Raw genomic sequence first — 18,978 nt, forward strand, 5'->3', positions numbered from 1 at the left:
GCTGCAAGGAAAAGATTGAGCATGGAGGCGAGGCAGCAGCCGGTGACCAAGAGGCAAGTCATCTTTTTCTTTTTACTACCCCACCCCCACCCCCCTAGCAGCTGCCACTGCAAAGAACATGGAGGAAATTAGGCCTAATTCATATAAAGCCTTACAGGGAGGAAAATTATTACTCAAGATAAGAATTTAATATTAAGAAGGTCATGGGCCACGCAAGTGGGAAAAGCATGCATGAAGTTTAACAATAAGGAAGATACTAACGACTCGGGTACTATTTTCTCTCAGCGTAAACTGTTTTCCAAAGAGCTACAGATCCCATATTAGTCTTCACAACCACTCAAACTAAACCGCTAGTCTGCATTTCTCTTTTTAAAGATAAAAAACAACCACCCCTAAAGGATAAGGAAATCTGATCAAATGTTGGACCTGAAATATAGCCAATCCCAATAAAAACCTGAGTTAAAGAGTCATCCTCAAAAAAATTGAATACTGAAAAACCCATACAAAAGCAGAATTACCAAAAGAGGACCAAAACGGATAAGATTCACCCTCAAAGTAGATAGAAATGGAAATCTTGAAATTCCACCTGTATTTCTGTGGAGGTAAGCTTAGGCAAAGCTTCATAATCTCCCAAAATTCCTTCTATGGCCATCACAACTGTCTCTGGAAGACCTTTAAATTCACAAGCACCAAAATTTAGAGCCAGTCTGTACACGTCGGAGGAGGTTTCACTTTCCCTCAAAGCTCCCATAGCTGCCTCCAACTCTGAGGGGAAAAAAAAAGCACACCAGCGGAAAAGACTTTCCTTTCAATCCTCCTCAACAACTGAAATAAGATCGCTGGTTCCCATCGACAACAGCAACAGTGATTGGGTCTTTCACACATACATCCCCACTTCAACAGCTCTCCTCAGCAGAACTAAAATGAGTTTACCTCCCAGGAAAACAAGATCTTCCCATTGCACAAGCTGAATTCTGGTCAAACCTGATCACCCCTTGATAATCTTAAGATAATGCAATGCCTTACATAACAAGCATTGAAAATGCAATAGGTCTTGCCTTTAAGTTAAAGTCTTTTGCTTTGCTAATGGCATTGTACTCTAGCTTTGCATTATTTAGTGTATATTTGTGATATGTGCATATATTTGCTCTCCCCTCGCCCCTTTCGTCTGCCTCGTGCTGTTGTAATCCTCACTATACGAAATTAACACACACTATTTTTCTATTCATTCACCTCCCAAAACACTGCTCTTTCCCTACTATTGCTATGCTTGAAACTACTACACAGCTAACAAAACAATTCTAACTACATACAACTACAACATATCACAGATATACACTAAATAATGCAAAGCTAGAATACAATACCGTTAGCAAAGCAAATGGCTTTAACTTAATCAAAGGCGAGACCTATTGCATTTTCAAAGCTTGTTTAGGACTTGAGCCCTGGTTCTTGCCCTTATGTAAACACCCCCAGTGCCAAGCGCTTCTGCTGAAGTGCTTCGAGGCTACCAGCATCGATGAGGGGTCCTAGACTGGGGTCCTGGGAGTCAGCAGCTTCCCTTACTAGCACACAACAACCTGTCCTTGAGTGCAGCAGAGCACGCTCTTTCTGTTCAGCATGTGTCACCTTCTGTAAGGGACAGCGCCCTGACTTGCGGCGAATGCTGTACTGTTCCAGTTCTACTATACGGGTCTTTCCTAGCGTGTTTAGCTCCCTCACATCCTTGGGACAAACTCACTATTCATCCCAATTTGACCTTTTCTTAGTCTAATGTTTATTTCCCAGCACAGAAAAAAGTTAATCAGTTTAAAAGGAATGATTCTGTTCAAAAGAAATGAAAGGATTCTCTCAACCTCTTTCATTATTCACTGAGAATGTTTGATTGTGTGACGTCAGAACACATGCAGACTTGCTGTCCCCTTCCCTATGCAGGTACAACATTGGAATGCGAGAGGATCTATTTATGCCAGAACCTGGTTTTCCTCTCCCTGTGCAGGCAGAATGTTTGATATGTGACGTCATTAGTATCGGAGGAACCACTGCCATTTTGAGTGCAGGAAGAATGTTAGATTGGGCAACGTCATAACGCGGAAGGACAAATGGCCTCTTTCGTTATGCAGTTTGAACATTTGATTATGTGATGTCATAGGAAGTTGTATACGATCGGTGAGAAAAGTAAATCCCCAGAGTACCAGGTGTGAGAAACCATGTCATCCAGACGGCTTGTTCGAATTTTCTACGACACATGGCATTCACCATCTGCTAGATATCAATTCATTGAAAGTATTTTTTTTCAAGACTGCCTTTTACAAGGTATTTTTAAGGGCCACATAATTCCTTTTCCTATTTGCTCCCTTACTGCTGCTCGACAGTTTCGTTCATTTTCTGCTCAGATTAAAATACCGTTATCAACCGGCCAGGTGACAACCTTAGGCAGAGGGGAGCGGTTTTCTCCATCCCCATTTACTACTACCATTTTCCCCTACCTCTCTCCTCTTCCTTGCTTTTTTGAGGGGGCGAGGACTCCTTGTTATGCCCACTTACCCACCGTCTTTATTTCCAACAATTCGGCTCCCTTACCGCCCCCAAATCTCTCGTCTTTGATTTTTTTTTTGTTGCTAACGACGACCCCTTTTGCAGCTGTTTGCCACCGCTACACAGTCGTCTAATGTTTTTCCAGTTTTCTTTTTACATATTTGAGCTTGTTTATAATGGCATTCTTCACAAAATTATTTTTCGTGTTTTCTTTTTTTGTTTTCCCATAATTGTTTTCTCTTGCACCACACACCAAGTACGGGCATATTGATTGTGTGATGGTGTAACGCGTGTAAGAACCTGGAGTCTCCTCTGCAGTCAGAATGAGACAGGGTGAGGGGTGCCATATCTTCGGTTTCAGCCCTGGGGCAATCAGCGTGTACTGGGAAGTATTCGTGGTAGGTACTGTTGTTTACCACTGCTGTCCCAGGGCACAGGTATTGCGCAACTCCTGAGGAGTAACCAAGCTACTCCCTTGGGGAATTTGACTCTATAGCTTTAGTAAAGTCGAGGCGCGGTAAAAGCTCAGAAGAAAACTTAGGCTCAAAGTCCACTGAGCGAAACACATAAGGCAAGTTCTAAAAATCAAACCAGGCACAGCTTTCCCATGCCATGGAAAGACGTCTGTCCCTACAGAGCTCACAAGGTGGGTGGAGACCTGCTGCCCCCACCCCTGTGCAGACAGAATGTTGGATTGGGTGGTATCCTTAGTCTCTCTGGTCCATTCTCCGCGCTGGCAGACTATAATACTATGACTTACCTGGAGCCCACCTATCCCCCTCCTTTCTGCGATAGATTAATGGAGTCAATGCACGTACACAGCTGGCGTAACCTTTAGGCTGATCAGAACAGTACCATCTTCCCACCCCCATGAGGATGCAAACACTCACCAGCTTCTGGAAGAGGTCGCCCACCCTCTGCTGATGGCTCCACTGCTGGACGCGTGGGAAGAGGCGGTCGTAGAAGTCCTTGTGAATCTCATAGAGCTCAGGCACTTTGAAGAAGATGGTCTCTATCTGTTGGATGGTCAGCACTGGCTGGGATGTGGTGGCGGCGGCCTTCAGCGGCTTCATGGGCTGCGATTTGTGGCCAAAGGAACACGATAAAAGAGAGGGACAGAAGACCATGTCACCAGCCAGTGTCTTTGCACACCAAAGCATCCACAGATGCGCGCCTTCCCCCCATTGCATTCAAGCACTCCTGCCCCCAAGCGGACACTCACTCATGTGTGTCTGCTTCAACTCACTCGGATACCTTCACAACAACTGCCACAGCCATCTGCATAGACCGCCTTTGGCAGCCACATAGACCCCCTCCTTGCTGACACAGACACAGCCCTCAGAGGCTGCACACTGGGAGACACCTCAGTCCCTTGCAGCAAAACACAGTTCTCACCAGACGAACAGACCGTCTTTAAATACAGACGGCCCTACTGAGCTGTAGAAGTTGTCCGTCATGGAGGAAGCAAAGTCCATGGCCAGTGGACACTGCTCCCTCAGTCACAGCCCTGGCCAAAAGCATAACAAACCCATGGCTAACAGCTACAGCGTCCACACACAGCTGCATCTTTAAGAGAAGTCATCGAAAGCAACAGCCAAACTTCCAAGCAGACCAAGCACCTCCCAGCTGCAGCAGCCCACCAGAAGCTGTACTCTCTAACAGGAGCAGTGTGAGGCAGAAGCTGTACTCTCTAACAGGAGCAGTGTGAGGCAGAAGCTGTACTCTCTAACAGGAGCAGTCTACGGCAGAAGCTGTACTCTCTAACAGGAGCAGTCTAAGGCAAAGGATGTACTCACCAGCAACAGTGCTTCAAGATGGCTCAAGTAGGTTTCCTCGCTGGAGAGAATTGCAGACAATACCCACTTTCTCATTTCCAAGCCTTTCTCCAGATCTGGTTCGCTCTAAAGAGAAGGAGAAGAGTTGGACTTTCAAAGCAATTCTCTGAGGGTTAAAGAGTTAAGACCAAGAAGAAATAATTTATAGTCACACTTTTCAGTAGAACGCGATCAAGAAAATACACCTTGGTCAAAGGAGCTTAGAGTGATTTCTGAAACAACTCAGAGAAAATCTAATTGGAAAATGTTTTGGCATAGAACGCCAAAAAAAAGGCACCCCAAACTATACACTGAACACCAATCCCATTGTGGGCGTTATCAATTATTTATGCCTTAAATCTATTGACAAAGAATCCAAAACTATTGCATAAATTCCCCTCGACAAGGTGCTAGACACTCTTCAACTGGGGGATACAGCCAAAGGGCACACCACCCTAATGGAGCCTGACTACAGCTCCATCACCAAGCTTGGGGAGACTGACATCCGATGTCAGCTGACTGACATGCAGGAACACAAGCCTTTTTTACCAGTACCCTACGTGTTTCCTGACCGTCTCCGTATATCTCTGTATTCTTCCAATACCTGGACCCTCACATGTTGTGAAATTGTGTATGTGTGGTGTGAGCACAAAGTTCTGCAAGAACAAACAGCATCCAGAACATAAAAGGCGTTCCTCGCCCACGTTTTATGCCATACCAGCTTCCATTTTATTGGGCCAGGATTGGGCTGTACCAGTGTCACCCTTGTCTGTTTTCTGGATGCAATTTACATCCAGCCCAGTACCCTGTTTCAAAACAAAAGCCTACCTACACCAGTGTGATCTCTAGTCAAATCTGCTGCTTGATCAGTCTAGAGGGAGCTCGCCCCTGCTCAGCATATCTGAGGGTTGGCAGGACCTTCACATTTTTGTGGATCTGAATGCTGAGTGGGGAAAGAACCCCCACTTGAGGCTTCAGCTCAGTCTCTCCTAATGTAAGCACTCCTTTGAACGTTTGATGCCTGTACCCCCCTCTCCTTTGTGGAAATGTTGACAAATATGTGCCAATCACGAACAGGCATAATCTATGCTTTTTTTTAACCTTTTCACCCCACTTGGCTTCCCATCAACCCCCCCTTCCCTCTCCCCCCGAACCGGGGCGAACCAACTCTCCAAACCAGGTTCCCTAGTAATCGCTGTGGAGTGGAATGAAGCGATTTAGCCAATTAAGAGACGGCTGGTGAAGGCCAGGACACCGTGTGTTTCACTTGAGCCCCACTCCCATCATCCAAGCCTAGGACCCAAGAGATGCCCTGCTGTTTGTCCTGCCCTAGACAACGGGTGCCAAGACAGCAGGGAGGTGCACAGGCCTGGGCAGCACAGCTGTGCGCGGGTGAATGAACGCCCCGTTTGGAGAATGTCTCCAGGGAAGGAAGTGCTCAGGAGCAAGCAGGACCTTGAAGCCCAGGTGGCCGCGACTGAACCAGCAGCTTACGAAGAGCCACAGTTCAAGAGAGTTAAGAGCATCCAAACATTGAGTGTGCTGAGCTTGGCTTGCCCTCAACCTGGACCACTTCATTTGCAGCACAAATAACACCTGATGGTTTTCCTTTTCACCCTGGTTACTTGGGGTTCATGTGCTTGGACAAGACCAGTTATCTTTAATTTCAGAACCATTTAAACCATGTTTTACATCATGTGATTCCATAGCTATTTAGTTTTAAAGGTGTGGTTAGAACAGGCTTCTGCAATGAGTAGCTTGAGAGTTACTGGTAAGAATCCAGCTACCTGTAAGTAGCTCTACCGTCTGCAGCTCAGCATAATAAATCAAGGCCTTTTGACTCGTTGAATTAATGTATGTATACCGAAATTGAGAGGTGTGCATTTGCCATAACAATACGTGTATTTTCATAACTGGTAAGCTTATGTTTGGAGGAAAATGGGTGAATTTCCAAAATATATTTAAAGCCGATATTGGAGTGATAAATCATATAATGATGGGGAGGCTTCCTACTAATATTATGACCCTGATGCCCGGGGATTTGCAGCTATGGCTCTTATGCATTACCCATGTAAAGTCATTCAAAACTGACAAAGCCTTTTTACATTACTGCTGGCAACCCTCCTGATGCACGGAGGAGACCCCTGCTGGCAATATTGCACAGGAGGACCACTAACGTAACCTTGACTGACGTGGTCACCATAACAACACTAATTCTAGTAGCTCTGGGTTGTTTTCATTGAATAAAGGTAACTCTTATTACAGAAAAGGCTGGAGGCCCCTGGGTTAGACCCTGGCTCTAAATTCCATTATCCCAGTTGGAAATGGGAACTACTGTGTTCAGGGGTGTCCCACACAAGACTTATCACTTAAGACCATGTGGTCCCTAAATTGTAATGCCCTTGGAACTTTACTTCGTTCCTTAATCCTTTTCAAGAACCACAAGCTCCCTTAATAGAACACCAACAGTAGAGACAAGCTGGAGCAGTAACTGGTATCCCAAATAGAACACCCCAGAACGGTGCCCCGTGTCCCCAAGTGTGGATCCTCAATAACCCCATTCACTGCACTTGAACTAGGACTATGGGACTAGTTCCAGTAGCCGTCACATTTTATGGGCTAGGAATCCCGGTTAACTTGATTGGCAGGTTATAGGGCTTTGTAAGATTTCTGGCTGCTTCTCAGCACCTAGGGCCCAAGCCCACTGAGTTGATTTTTCTTTGTAGCCAAACTTGTTGAGAAATAAAGACACACAGCATCATATATCATGTATTTGTAGCATTCTATATACACCTTTCATCATTGAATAACATTTCCCATAGGGTAAAACTAAGAGCCAAAGTTGTTCCAACATTGCCCGAAGCAAGGATCTCTGCTGCGCAGTATACATAGTCCAGGTTCCCACCTATGTCACTTAGGAACTGTTAGGAGTCCTATTCTCATGTCTATGTTATTTTTATGCATTTTGGTACAGTGCATTAAGAAATATTCAAACAAAAAGACCCAATCTACTTGGTACAGAGATACTTTCAACACTATGTGAAAGAGGATTAAGAAGTATAAGCTTAACTTCTTCTAACCCCCTCCCCACCATATAGATTTGTAAGAGGGGTCCCTGATTCACAAGAGTCTGTACTAATATAAAATCTGCAAGAACCATATCCAAATGTAGCTGTCACCGTGTTCAAAAATCAATTTGGGAAAAAACAAAACGTATAGTCACAGAGGTAAACAACCCACACCGTGAGTGTCAGTGAAAAATGTGCGCAAAACAAGGTAGAACCTCACGTGCGCAACATCACAGCGGGCTGACACTGGTTAGATTATCACCAGTACTGCCACATTTCTCATCATAGGTTACTACCTTGGGCAAAAAAAACTGGACAAATGTATCAGAAAAATTAATCAACAAAGGTGAACATATGTGAACGTCACACACAATAGTCCCAAGTTAAAACTGATAAAGAGCCATGGCCACCATATTTTTATTCTTAGCTCATGGGTCAGTTCAAAAATAAAAAGTGCTGTATCTTGACAGACACAATGCCATTAAACCAACATGTTTCATTGCCTTACTCTTATGGCAATTTCTTCAGGGCACCAGGACTTCATCCACCTTATCAGCACACTTGTGGCAAACTAGCTGTGACCGCTGTCAGCCAAGGTTTCTCATACCAGCTCGACACCGCGTCAAACAGGCACTGTCCTCTTTTCAGTGATCCTGTATTTCAAAACCCTTTTGCAATATAGGCGTTCGCGAGTCAGTCGTGTCTCGAGCTTCATCTCAACCGCCTATGTCTCACAGTGCATTAAGAACCATGCCCTTTTCAAGAGAACTCTGAAGGGGCGGAAACCTTTACTAAATTAATTCTTTGTGCCATAAGGTATCATCTTGCTATCCTCATCACCTCCTACAGTAAGCACTGACTGCTTGGGCACACAATCATTCGTGCACTCAAGACACAAGTAGGAATCTCTGCCACCCAATGAGTAGTGCAACAGCACTCCAGGGCCTGGAGCATGAATCGCAAACAATAGTACTCACCAGAGAAACAGTCACTGACAAGCCCCTCCCACCGCCCCCTGTGCTCCTCCCCCTCTTAAGGCCTACATTATGGTGGCCACAGTGCAGACCTACCATTAAACAAGTACCTAGGCCCAGCCCTCTAGATAACCTGGATCAGTCCTTCGACAGGTCTCGGTCCTCACGAACCTGGCTCCAGCCGTTCCTCTGACTGCTGCCTTGTGCTCCTCTGTCTCACTTTTGCAACTGTTGCTTCTCCAATCTTCTTTCCTCTCTATTGTCCTGTCTCTCTCATGCTTTGTGTCCTTTTTGTCACTTGCATTCCTTGTGCATCAAGGTTGTCGCTCCGTTTCCTCTGTTTTGCCCGTGCATTGCTCCATTTCCTCTGTTTTAGATCTTTTTCCTGTGTTTAAACTCACTCATTCTTTTTGTGGCTCTCTACTTACCATTTTCTGCACTTTTGCATTCTTATTTGCTTCTCTCTGCCAACTCTTCTCGCATTTCTTTCCCAAATCCTGCAACCCCAACCCTTTCCCTCGCTCCATATCTGGCCTTCCTGTGCTCCCGAAAAGCCTCCCTCAACACCCCATGAGCTGCTCCCCCTTACCAGAACCTGCTTGATGGCGGCAGCATCACTGGCACAACAAAGGCAAGCCCATCTGTGCCCGGACCACACCCAGCGCCACAAACCTTGTCTAACCGCATTCCAACGGTACTCGACTGCCTCCCTCCGGGCTCTCAACCCAGGTCGCCCACTGCTGCTGCACCCCACAACACAGAAGGAGTTTTCACTTGCACCCAAAGTCGCTTCGTGTGAAGAAAAGAAAAAAAACACCACACCATCACTCAGACATCCCACACACAACAAAACCCTGACACCCGACAGAAAACGCAACAAACATGCTCAACACCTGCTCGTTCAGCAAAAATACCACAGAAATCCAGGGCATCCTGAGCAACAAAGCCTATTCCTCAAGGAAACTGGGCTGACTGCCGCATCAGCACCAGACATCGATACAGCCGTCTCTGAAGGATACAAGATCACATAGCAGGATCACCAAAATAAACCAGGAGGAGGAATCGCAATCTACAACGAATCCATCAAATGCACCACATCCACTGAGAATGCCATCGCGTACATGGAATACCTACACTTTAAAATGAAAGTCACCAATCTGACTGGAACCCTTGTCTATTGCCCGCTATTAGAAATGGGGTTTCTGGTTGCCTAGGGTATGCACCTAAGCCAGGCAGAACCCATCACTCTAGTCAGGGCAAGGGAGTTACACACTGAAGATAACCCCTGCTCAGCCCCTTGGAGCAGTCAGGCCTATCCCAGAGGCAATGTGTAAAGCGTTTGCGCAACACACACACACCCCAGTGACACACTAGGCACACCACAAAAGAAACTCCACACAAGGTTATGCAAACATATCCTTTGTATTATCCGTAAAAACACATTAGATCACAATCGCATATCACTGTGCCACTAGGCACTTGTCATGACATCACACAGAATCACATCAATCACTGGGACAATCGGGCCACGGTCACAACATATGTAGTACACTGTAGCAGTGCTCCTAGGGCGCGCACATTACAAAATAGCATAGAAACCGTGTGCATGAACACCATCACTAAAAAAAAAATCAGCAGTACCTGCTAACACCGGAATGGTTGTTCCCACACAGGGCATATCACTACATCCCTTTATATCTCAGCGTATGAAACCACAAGTCACCTTTCTTGCACTTCAATCACTTTATTGCCATGTATTGTATTGTTTTATTGAAAGCCATATTCATTAATATGTGTACATAATACCCGTACAATACAACTGTCATTTCTGAACAAAAAATACTTGTCTTTGTGGTGTGTTCCATGTATCCCAATCTGGTTCTTGAATAGTGTTGTTGAACCATTTTTTATAATACGTATGTAATGTTTTGAACATACATTGAAATGGTAAGCATAGTAACAATATACTAATCTTGATGTAGTGGTAGGTGACGCGTTCTATGCAATAGTATTGTAGGTTGATAAGACTGACCTTGATATAGAACCATAAAATGCACTCTCCAGTGATGGGAGTTCAGGGAAGGGGAGGGTGGCGATGATATCCGTTCACATGGCATCAGCATTCTTTCTTACGCAAAAGACAGTCGACTTGCACTGGTGGTGCTGCCTAGGTTATTGTATTATTTTGCAACTCTTCCAGTGCATCTACGTGCAAACTTCTTCCAGGAACTGGAATCTTTGATTTCAGACTTGATTTGGGGATCTAGCCACAACTGGGTGATGCTCACAAAAGTATATGCTGCCCTAGATCGCTTCGTGTTAGGTGCGCCAATTCATATGTTTTACTATGCGGGGGTTCAGCCGCAGTGGCCGATGCGCTGACTTGCAGACACCCCCAGTCCAGAACAGGCAGTTGTGAAGAGAGAACTCAGGGGCTATACAATTATAAGCTGGCTAATGGATCCCAGCTAGACTGCCCTATGTCCGGGCTGCCTGGCCAAGGTGGCTAAGCGCTGCTTGCACAGATTTGTAGAGCCCAGGCATTGCCACTTCCCCTGCTCACAGAGCTTACCAATATGGATACCACCAACTCTTCGCAGGGTGTCGATACACCATGACGTCGGGCCTGGAGAGAGGCTGGTCTAGTGTGCTGGAAGACCTTTATGAACATGAAATTCTCCTAATATTTCCAGAACTCAATGAGCAGTACGGCATAGCAGAGGGCCAATTAATATCCTATATCGCACTACTGACTGCTATTGGGCGGCTTTGGGAACACAAACAACTAGAGCCTGACGCTTCTCAACCACTGTAGGCCCTGCTTGACCACGGGACTGCCAGGCGAGCAATTACGGTGCTCTTTGCGGCACTACTGGACACTCAGATAGGTTACAAAGTGCCCCACACTCAGGGACAAATGGGCAACAGAGATGGGCCAGAAACTTACGGATAAGCAGTGGGTGACGGCACTTGAGTAAGTACGCAAAGTATCTAGAAACCCCCGGCTAAAGTTTACCCAATTCAAGAACTTACATCAGATTTATCTAACCTCGGTGCGCATCCACCACATGTTCCTAACCGCAACCCCTGGGAGCCTGCGTTGCTCGGTCTTGGAGTTGAACTTCTACCACATGGTATGGTCCTGTCCCATCATTGGTCGCTTTTGGGAAATGGTGGCGGCAATGCTGCTGGACATCACTGGCAGACCAATGCCCACTGACCCACTTCAATGCATACTGGGGATCACCGTGTCTAAAGTTTTTACATCTAGCGTACATGCAGGCAAAACATCGCATTGCTATGGCCTGGAAGTCCTCAGATGCCCCGCATATACAATCATGGTTATGAGATCTGCTTAAGTGAGCAACGGCAGTGGTCGCGACATGGCACTCCCGTCCAATGCAGCCTGGGGACCCCGCAATGGGATGCCTGGGACACCTACATGGAAACATTGATAGCGAATATGGACGATAGGTCCCTATGAGGGATGTCAGACACATATGGATGTATCTGAAACAAAGTGGACGAACCCACTGAGGAAAGAATTGTGACTCACTGGTATTGTTGACAGTGCCAGGGAACCATTAGGTTTTGTTAAAAGACCCCTCACACACCATTCTGGTTGGTGTCATGCTTCATCATTGGGGTCCCAACCGGGTGGCCGAATGCACCCCGGTTGTGCTACGACGCCTGATTACAGCGGAGCTGTTGTGGTGAATTAGTGTGAAGTCGTGTAGTGAAAATTTAAAAGTATCTCTGGGAATCCTTGCCTGATGTGTTTTAAGTATCCGGGCAGCCAGGATCACGGGAGACCACAGCAGTTTCTTAGCGGGCTACACGTCTTGATGAAAGTGTGACAACAGACGGTACCCCTCCCGGACCCTGAATTTCTGCCTAACACTTAGAGTGTTTTCACAGTGGGTCGGTAAGTATACTGACACCACTGAGCACCACAACACACCTTAGCGCGTGTGTTGAATATTCACTTGTCAAGTGGCACGATTTTTGCCACTCACGCACTTTTCACTTGGTCCTAACGAAAGCCCTCACATTTTTTATCTAGGGCTGAAACATGTAGATCACATTTGAGACAACTATGAGTACAATTTACTCCAGTAGTAGCGCTAGCTGTTTTTAGCTGTATCCTGGGCTGCCATCATTAAACACATCAGGCAAGGATTCCCAGAGATACTTTTAAATTTTCACTACACCACTTCACACTAATTCACCACACCAGCTCTGCTGTAATCAGGCGTCGTAGCACAACCGGGGGGCATCAAATGATGAAGCATGACACCAACCAGGTTAGTGTGTGAGGGGTCTTTTAACAAAACCTAATGGTTCCCTGGCACTGTTCACAATAACAGTGAGTCACAATTCTTTTCTCAGTGGGTTACTCTACTTTATTTCAGATGTATTTGAACTGAGGATAGGGATGTTCCCCATAACTTCCTCGCTCTCCCCTCGATTTATATTCACATATGGATGTACCCTAGAAAGTTAGCTCCCCTATCCACTTGATGCATTCTGACTGTGAAGGCACTCTGGCCCCTGGCGTTGACTGCCCCCGAGGCCCCCTTTCCCACCTGCCCCCTCGACCTCGAACGGGGGCGTGAGATCAGCATTCTGCTGTTGAACATCCCATTTCACACACTGCCCCACCGGACAGCTAGGCAGGCCCCACCGGATAGTTAAGAAGTACACCGACTTATCGTCGCCCAAGCTTCAGATGATGCTCAGTTACCCCCCACTTAACCGTAGTTCACTAGTTATTGCCCCAGTTGGGCGTTCTTTCAGACTCTTACTACACGGGGTCCAAGATAATTGACACATGAGGACAGTAGACCCGACCGGGTAAGGAAATGCGCTACACAGGGGCACGCGCTATAGCTAACACCAGAAGGAGCATGATTTGTTGATATCGAACTCACCCATGAACTTCTAAGCTGTACGCGGATATTTCCCTCAAGGTAGTTTGAAGTCCAGGTATTACTTGCTTGTCAAGCTTATTATGTCTGTATGAGTTTTATGAAAAATTAAAGAACCACTTGAAAAAAAAGTGGGAGCTCAGGGCAATCCTACAGAACAGGAGCTCACGGACAGAAATGTAGTTGAATTTGCCTGCAACAGGGCTCAGAGGCAAACTTGGGGTAGGATCGCGGGGAAACAGTATCCAGTAACAGCAGCTCAGGGACAGACTTGCAGTAGCTAAAGCTCTTGGACAGATCCTCGGTAGAAGAAGCTGAACAATACACTCCACAGTAATGGAAGCTCAGGGGCAGTAAAAGGAATTCTGGCACAGACCTGCAGAGGTAGGAGCTGAGGGGTACACTCCACAGTAATGGAAGCTCAGGGGTAGACCTTCAGTATAAGGAACTCTGGCACAGACCTGCAGCGGGGGGAGCGGAGGGGTACGCTCCACAGTAAAAGAAGCTATGGGGTAGACCTGCAGTTAAAGGAGCTCTGGCACAGACCTGCAGTAAGCAGTAGAAACTAATGGTCTGAACCTGCAATAACACGGCTCATGAAAAGGTTTGCAGTAACTACGGCGATGAGTTTCCAGTATCCTGTGCCTCGTGTCAACAACTACAGATGTACAGCGTTTCATCAGAAGTTATTCAGTACATTTTATTACTTTGCTGTTTTTTTTTTCATGCTACTCCATCTTGAAATTTCTCGGCGATATCCTTCAGCCTATGCATATAAAGATCTATTTTTCATACAATCCTGCTTGGAGCCCTGTTATTAAGTTCAAATTTAACAAGCATTGAAAATGCAATAGGTCTCGCCTTTGATCAAGTTAAAGCCATTTGCTTTGCTAATGGTATAAGCTAATGGTATTGTATAGCAAAGCAAATGGCTTTAAATTAATGAAGTTCTGGCCCCTATTCCTGGCTTCTCGTACTCAATCGCGTAGCTCACAAGTCCGCTCTGCGGAACTATAAACAGAGAGTCATAGTGGAAAAGCAAGAGTATTTTTCTAATCTTACAGGTTCCCTAACGTCATCTAGGGAGCTTTTTAAAATTGCTGATTCCCTATGCTCTCTTCAACTCCCCGATCCTGTAGTGAGCTCCCAGGATCTATGTGATAACATCTCGGACTTCTTCCACAATAAAATCCTGGACATTCATGTGGCTCTTGAAGCCCAATGCCAGTCCTTGGATAAGGATACTCCCGCTGATATAGCCAAGCTAGATGCGTTGGGTAAAGAGCCTCTCAAACTATTGAGGGAATTTCCTTTATTATCTCTTGAAGGATTGAGCCTCCTACTTGATAAGATTAAATCCTCCTCTCCTATGGATCCTATACCCCTAAAAACTTTGAAGGAGTGTAGAAACAGTATTCTGCCACCTATGCTGGAAGTTATGAATAAGTCCATTGTTCAGGGCACTTTTCCAGTAGTATGGAAGAAGGCTATTGTAAAGCCCCTCCTCAAGAAACCTTCTTTGGACCCTGGTCTCCTTAAAAATTTTAGACCCATTTCTCTGCTTCCTGCTCCTGCAAAGATATTGGAGGCACAACTCAACTCTCATCTTTCCACCTTTCTTGAGACCAGTGAGTATCTTGATAATACACAGCACGGATTCAGAAAGCATCATAGCACTGAATCCGCACTCACTGTTGTAGTCGATAACATCAGACGTAAGGTGGATATTGGCCAATCAACAATACTGGTCCTATTAGATCTCACAGCCGCGTTCGATACCCTGTCTCCCGCCATTTTAACTTCTCGGCTCAGTGAGGCAGGGGTTACCGGATCGGCCTTGAATCTTCGACTCTTTTCTCCTTGATAGAGAACAACGAGTAAAGCTTGGAAGTTTACTCTCCCCTGCCAAGTCACTACAATGCGGGGTGCCACAGGGGTCGGCTCTTAGCCCGACCCTGTTTAACATCTATGTGGCCCCCCTTGCTAGACTATTAAGATCGCAGGGGATGGAGGTGGTGTCCTACGCAGATGACACCCAGATTATGGTGTCACTGGTCCATTCCTCTGTCCAGACATCTGCCATTGGCTTTAGGTCATGCATGCAGCATGTTGCAGATTGGATGATTATCAACTCCCTAAAGTTAAACGGCGATAAGACAGAGGTTTTGGTCTTTGGGAAAGATCTAGACGTCCGGTCGAGTGAGTGGTGGCCTACTACTCTTGGCAGCTGCCCCACCCCCTCTTTATCCGCCAGGAATCTCGGCGTGATCTTCGACACCTCACTCCCCATGACGCTCCAAACAAATAGGACCGTGGCCACATGTTGGGGTGTTATTAGAATCCTAAATAGGATTCGTAGCTATCTCTCTTTGCAGGCGCGGAAGCAGATTGCAGTGGCTCTTGTAGGCTCCAGGCTTGACTACTGTAACTCCTTATATGCTGAATCCAACAAAGGCCTGATCCATAGACTGCAAATTGTGCAGAATGCTGCTGCACGTTTTGTTTTGGCCCTCCCTCTGGCATCCTCAGCTACAAATGCTAGGAGAGATCTTCACTGGCTCCCTGTCCAACATAGAGTCTCTTTTAAGATTCTATGTCTTACTTACAGGGCTCTTGTGGCGGACACCGAAAATGCACTTGGATCTTTGCTTACTCGCTACTGCCCTTCCAGAACTCTTCGGTCTGCTGGATTATTTCAACTGGTAGTCCCACGCACTAGATTAGCCAGATGGGGAGCGAGAGCTTTTTCTGTGGTTGCCCCGAAGCTTTGGAACTCTCTCCCAATTGAGGTTAAAACTCTTCCCTCTTTGGATCTGTTTAAAAAGGCCCTAAAAACCTGGTTATTTACCAAAGCGTATTAATAAAAGTTTGCTGTTTCTGATTGACGAGCTGGATTATTTGACTTAGGCGCCTTGACGCCCATTGGGCAAAGTTTTGCGCATGATAAGACTCAAATCATTCATTCATTCATTCAATGCATCCTTAAATGTTCCATGTACAGCCGGGGTTGACGCTCCTATTACCCCTGCCTTCCAGTGACACTTTACCTGTTACGGGTGGTGGACGTGGTGGTGGTGGACGTGGTGGTGGCGGACGTGGTGGTGCTGGTGGACGTGGTGGAGCTGGTGGACGTGGTGGTGGACGTGGTGGTGCTGGTGGACGTGGTGGTGCTGGTGGACGCGTGGTGGTGGACGTGGTGGACATGGTGGATGTGGTGCTGGTGGACGTGGTGCTGGTGGTGGACGTGGTGGTGGAGGTGGACGTGGTGGTGGAGGTGGACGTGGTGGTGGAGGTGGACGTGGTGGTGGAGGTGGACGTGGTGGTGGAGGTGGACGGGTGGACGTGGTGGAGCTGGTGGACGTGGTGGAGCTGGTGGACGTGGTGGTGGACGTGGTGGTGCTGGTGGACGCGTGGTGGTGGACGTGGTGAACATGGTGGATGTGGTGCTGGTGGACGTGGTGCTGGTGGTGGACGTGGTGGTGGAGGTGGACGTGGTGGTGGAGGTGGACGCGGTGGTGGAGGTGGACGCGGTGGTGGAGGTGGACGCGGTGGTGGAGGTGGACGCGGTGGTGGAGGGGGACGCGGTGGTGGAGGGGGACGCGGTGGTGGCGGACGCGGTGGTGGCGGACGCGGTGGTGGCGGACGTGGTGGTGAACGCGTGGTGGTGGACGTGGTGGTGGTGGTGAACGCGTGGTGGTGGACGTGGTGGTGGTGGTGAACGCGTGGTGGTGGACGTGGTGGACATGGTGGTAAACATGGTGGTGGTGGTAAACATGGTGGTGGTGGACGTGGTGCTGGTGGACGTGGTGCTGGTGGTGGACGTGGTGGTGGAGGTGGACGTGGTGGTGGAGGTGGACGTGGGAGGTGGACGTGGTGGTGGAGGTGGTGGTGGACACGGTGGTGGTGGACGTGGTGCTGGACGTGGTGGTGGTGCTGGACGTGGTGGTGGTGCTGGACGTGGTGGTGGTGCTGGACGTGGTGGTGGTGCTGGACGTGGTGGTGGTGCTGGACGTGGTGGAGGTGCACGTGGTGGTGGTGGAGGTGCACGTGGTGGTGGTGGACGTGGTGGTGCACAAGGTGGTGGTGGTGGACATGGTGGTGTTGGACGACTATTGGGGAGGTGGGTGCTGGCAGAATGCGGAAGGAGGGGAGGATCTCGAAGGGGGCACATGGGAGGGCAGAACGAATATTAGAAACAAAAAACTGCGAGTAGATCGAACATGAAACAGATTTAACAGGGTGGTTCTTTCTTATAGCTTTTATGAATGTTGCTTAGCACCCCGTTTTTAGTAAACAGGGGGACCATGGGAGATTAATTGATTAATCAATTAATCGCACGCTATCATCATGCGTGATTAATCACACATGATGATCACGTGCGGAAGCTGGTGTTGTTCGAGTCACAGCGTTGGCTTACCAATGTGTGATTCTGGGCAAATTAGTTAATCTCCTGTGCCTTCTAAAAGGCAATGTGTTCCTGTGTGAATGTGCTCTTGTGTAATGTAACTGGGTGTCTTATAAAGGTCTCTACTACTCGAGTTCAGTTTGCGCTGTATGAATTTGCTAAACAAACAGCCAGCAGACCTTGTAGAGCAAGAGCCTATTATATCCGTTCATGTAGCACACGCACAGCAATGAGGGCTCTGTACAGCCCAGTACTGCACACTACACAACAAACAAATATCTGTTCATGTAGGGCAGGCACAGCAAGGAGGGCTCTGTACAGTCCAGTACTGCATTTAAAATTTAAAGCACAATGCTCCGTTAATGAAAAAAAAAACCTCATGCCTGCAGTGAGAGTGGCTCACAAAGAAAAGAAAAAAGTGCTTAGCGGCTAATTAAGAGACACTGTCTCCCGCTGCAAGTAAAAGATACAGTCCCGGTGGGCGGTCCCAATGTGGACAGGGTGGTAGCCAGGAGGGACTAAAAAGTCTCCTGGATAATCGTAACACCCGGTTTTGCATAACTGGTGACGCAAAATGACGCTCACCAATGCAAAACACGGGCGGAGCATAAAGCGAGCTTCTGGAATCGTATAGATTCCAAGAAGACCTCGCATGGCGAGAGCAGCGCATGTGCGCTGCTAACGCCAGGCGAGACCTAAAAAGCATGGCCCAGAGGGTGTTCACTGCTGGGGAGGTGTCAGTGAGAAGGCTTCAAAGATGCTTCGCTCACAAACAAGTTGTGCCTCAGCTCTCTGTAGCAACCCAACCGAGGGAGTGCATACCAACTATACTGTTAATACTGCAGTGTACTTCTGAGTCAAATGACAATTTTGTTGTCTCATCACTGGCTCTCTATAAAATTCTAAAATGAACAACTTGAGAAACGCCTGCTTTATTTTGGCTTTCATTTTCTCTTTGGAGGCCACATTAGGTAAGAGCTAAGAGCAGAGACAGGCATAATATGAAAGAATCGTTATATTCACACCCTCAACGTCTCTTTTAGAAGCATACCAGAAACACAGAAGCAAACGCACATATGTTTTATACCTCTTCACTTCCTCTGAACTCTTCTACTTTATTGCTTCCTTTCTCGGGTGTGGCCTCCAGAACTGGGTAAACTATTGTGGCTGATGTATGCACAAGAACTTCAGGAGTACACAACCTGCTTTTAACCGCTGGTTAGATCAACAATGATGCACTTCCTTGAGCCG

General features: G+C 47.1%; 1 protein-coding gene across 1 annotated transcript in view; it reads right to left on the bottom strand.

The window, feature by feature from the left end:
* BCR (BCR activator of RhoGEF and GTPase) overlaps window positions 1-18,978 on the bottom strand; it is a 419,493-nt gene that overhangs the window by 222,243 nt on the left and 178,272 nt on the right. The window contains exons 3-4 of the mRNA XM_085633565.1: window positions 4,335-4,439; window positions 3,429-3,614 (exon numbers count right to left, since the gene is read on the bottom strand). Of these exons, the coding sequence (XP_085489691.1) occupies window positions 3,429-3,614; window positions 4,335-4,439 (291 nt within the window). The remainder of the gene's footprint in view (window positions 1-3,428; window positions 3,615-4,334; window positions 4,440-18,978) is intronic.

The sequence above is a fragment of the Triturus cristatus genome, chromosome 11 (assembly GCF_964204655.1).
Source record: "Triturus cristatus chromosome 11, aTriCri1.1, whole genome shotgun sequence".
In the NCBI taxonomy this organism is placed as follows: Eukaryota; Metazoa; Chordata; class Amphibia; order Caudata; family Salamandridae; genus Triturus; species Triturus cristatus.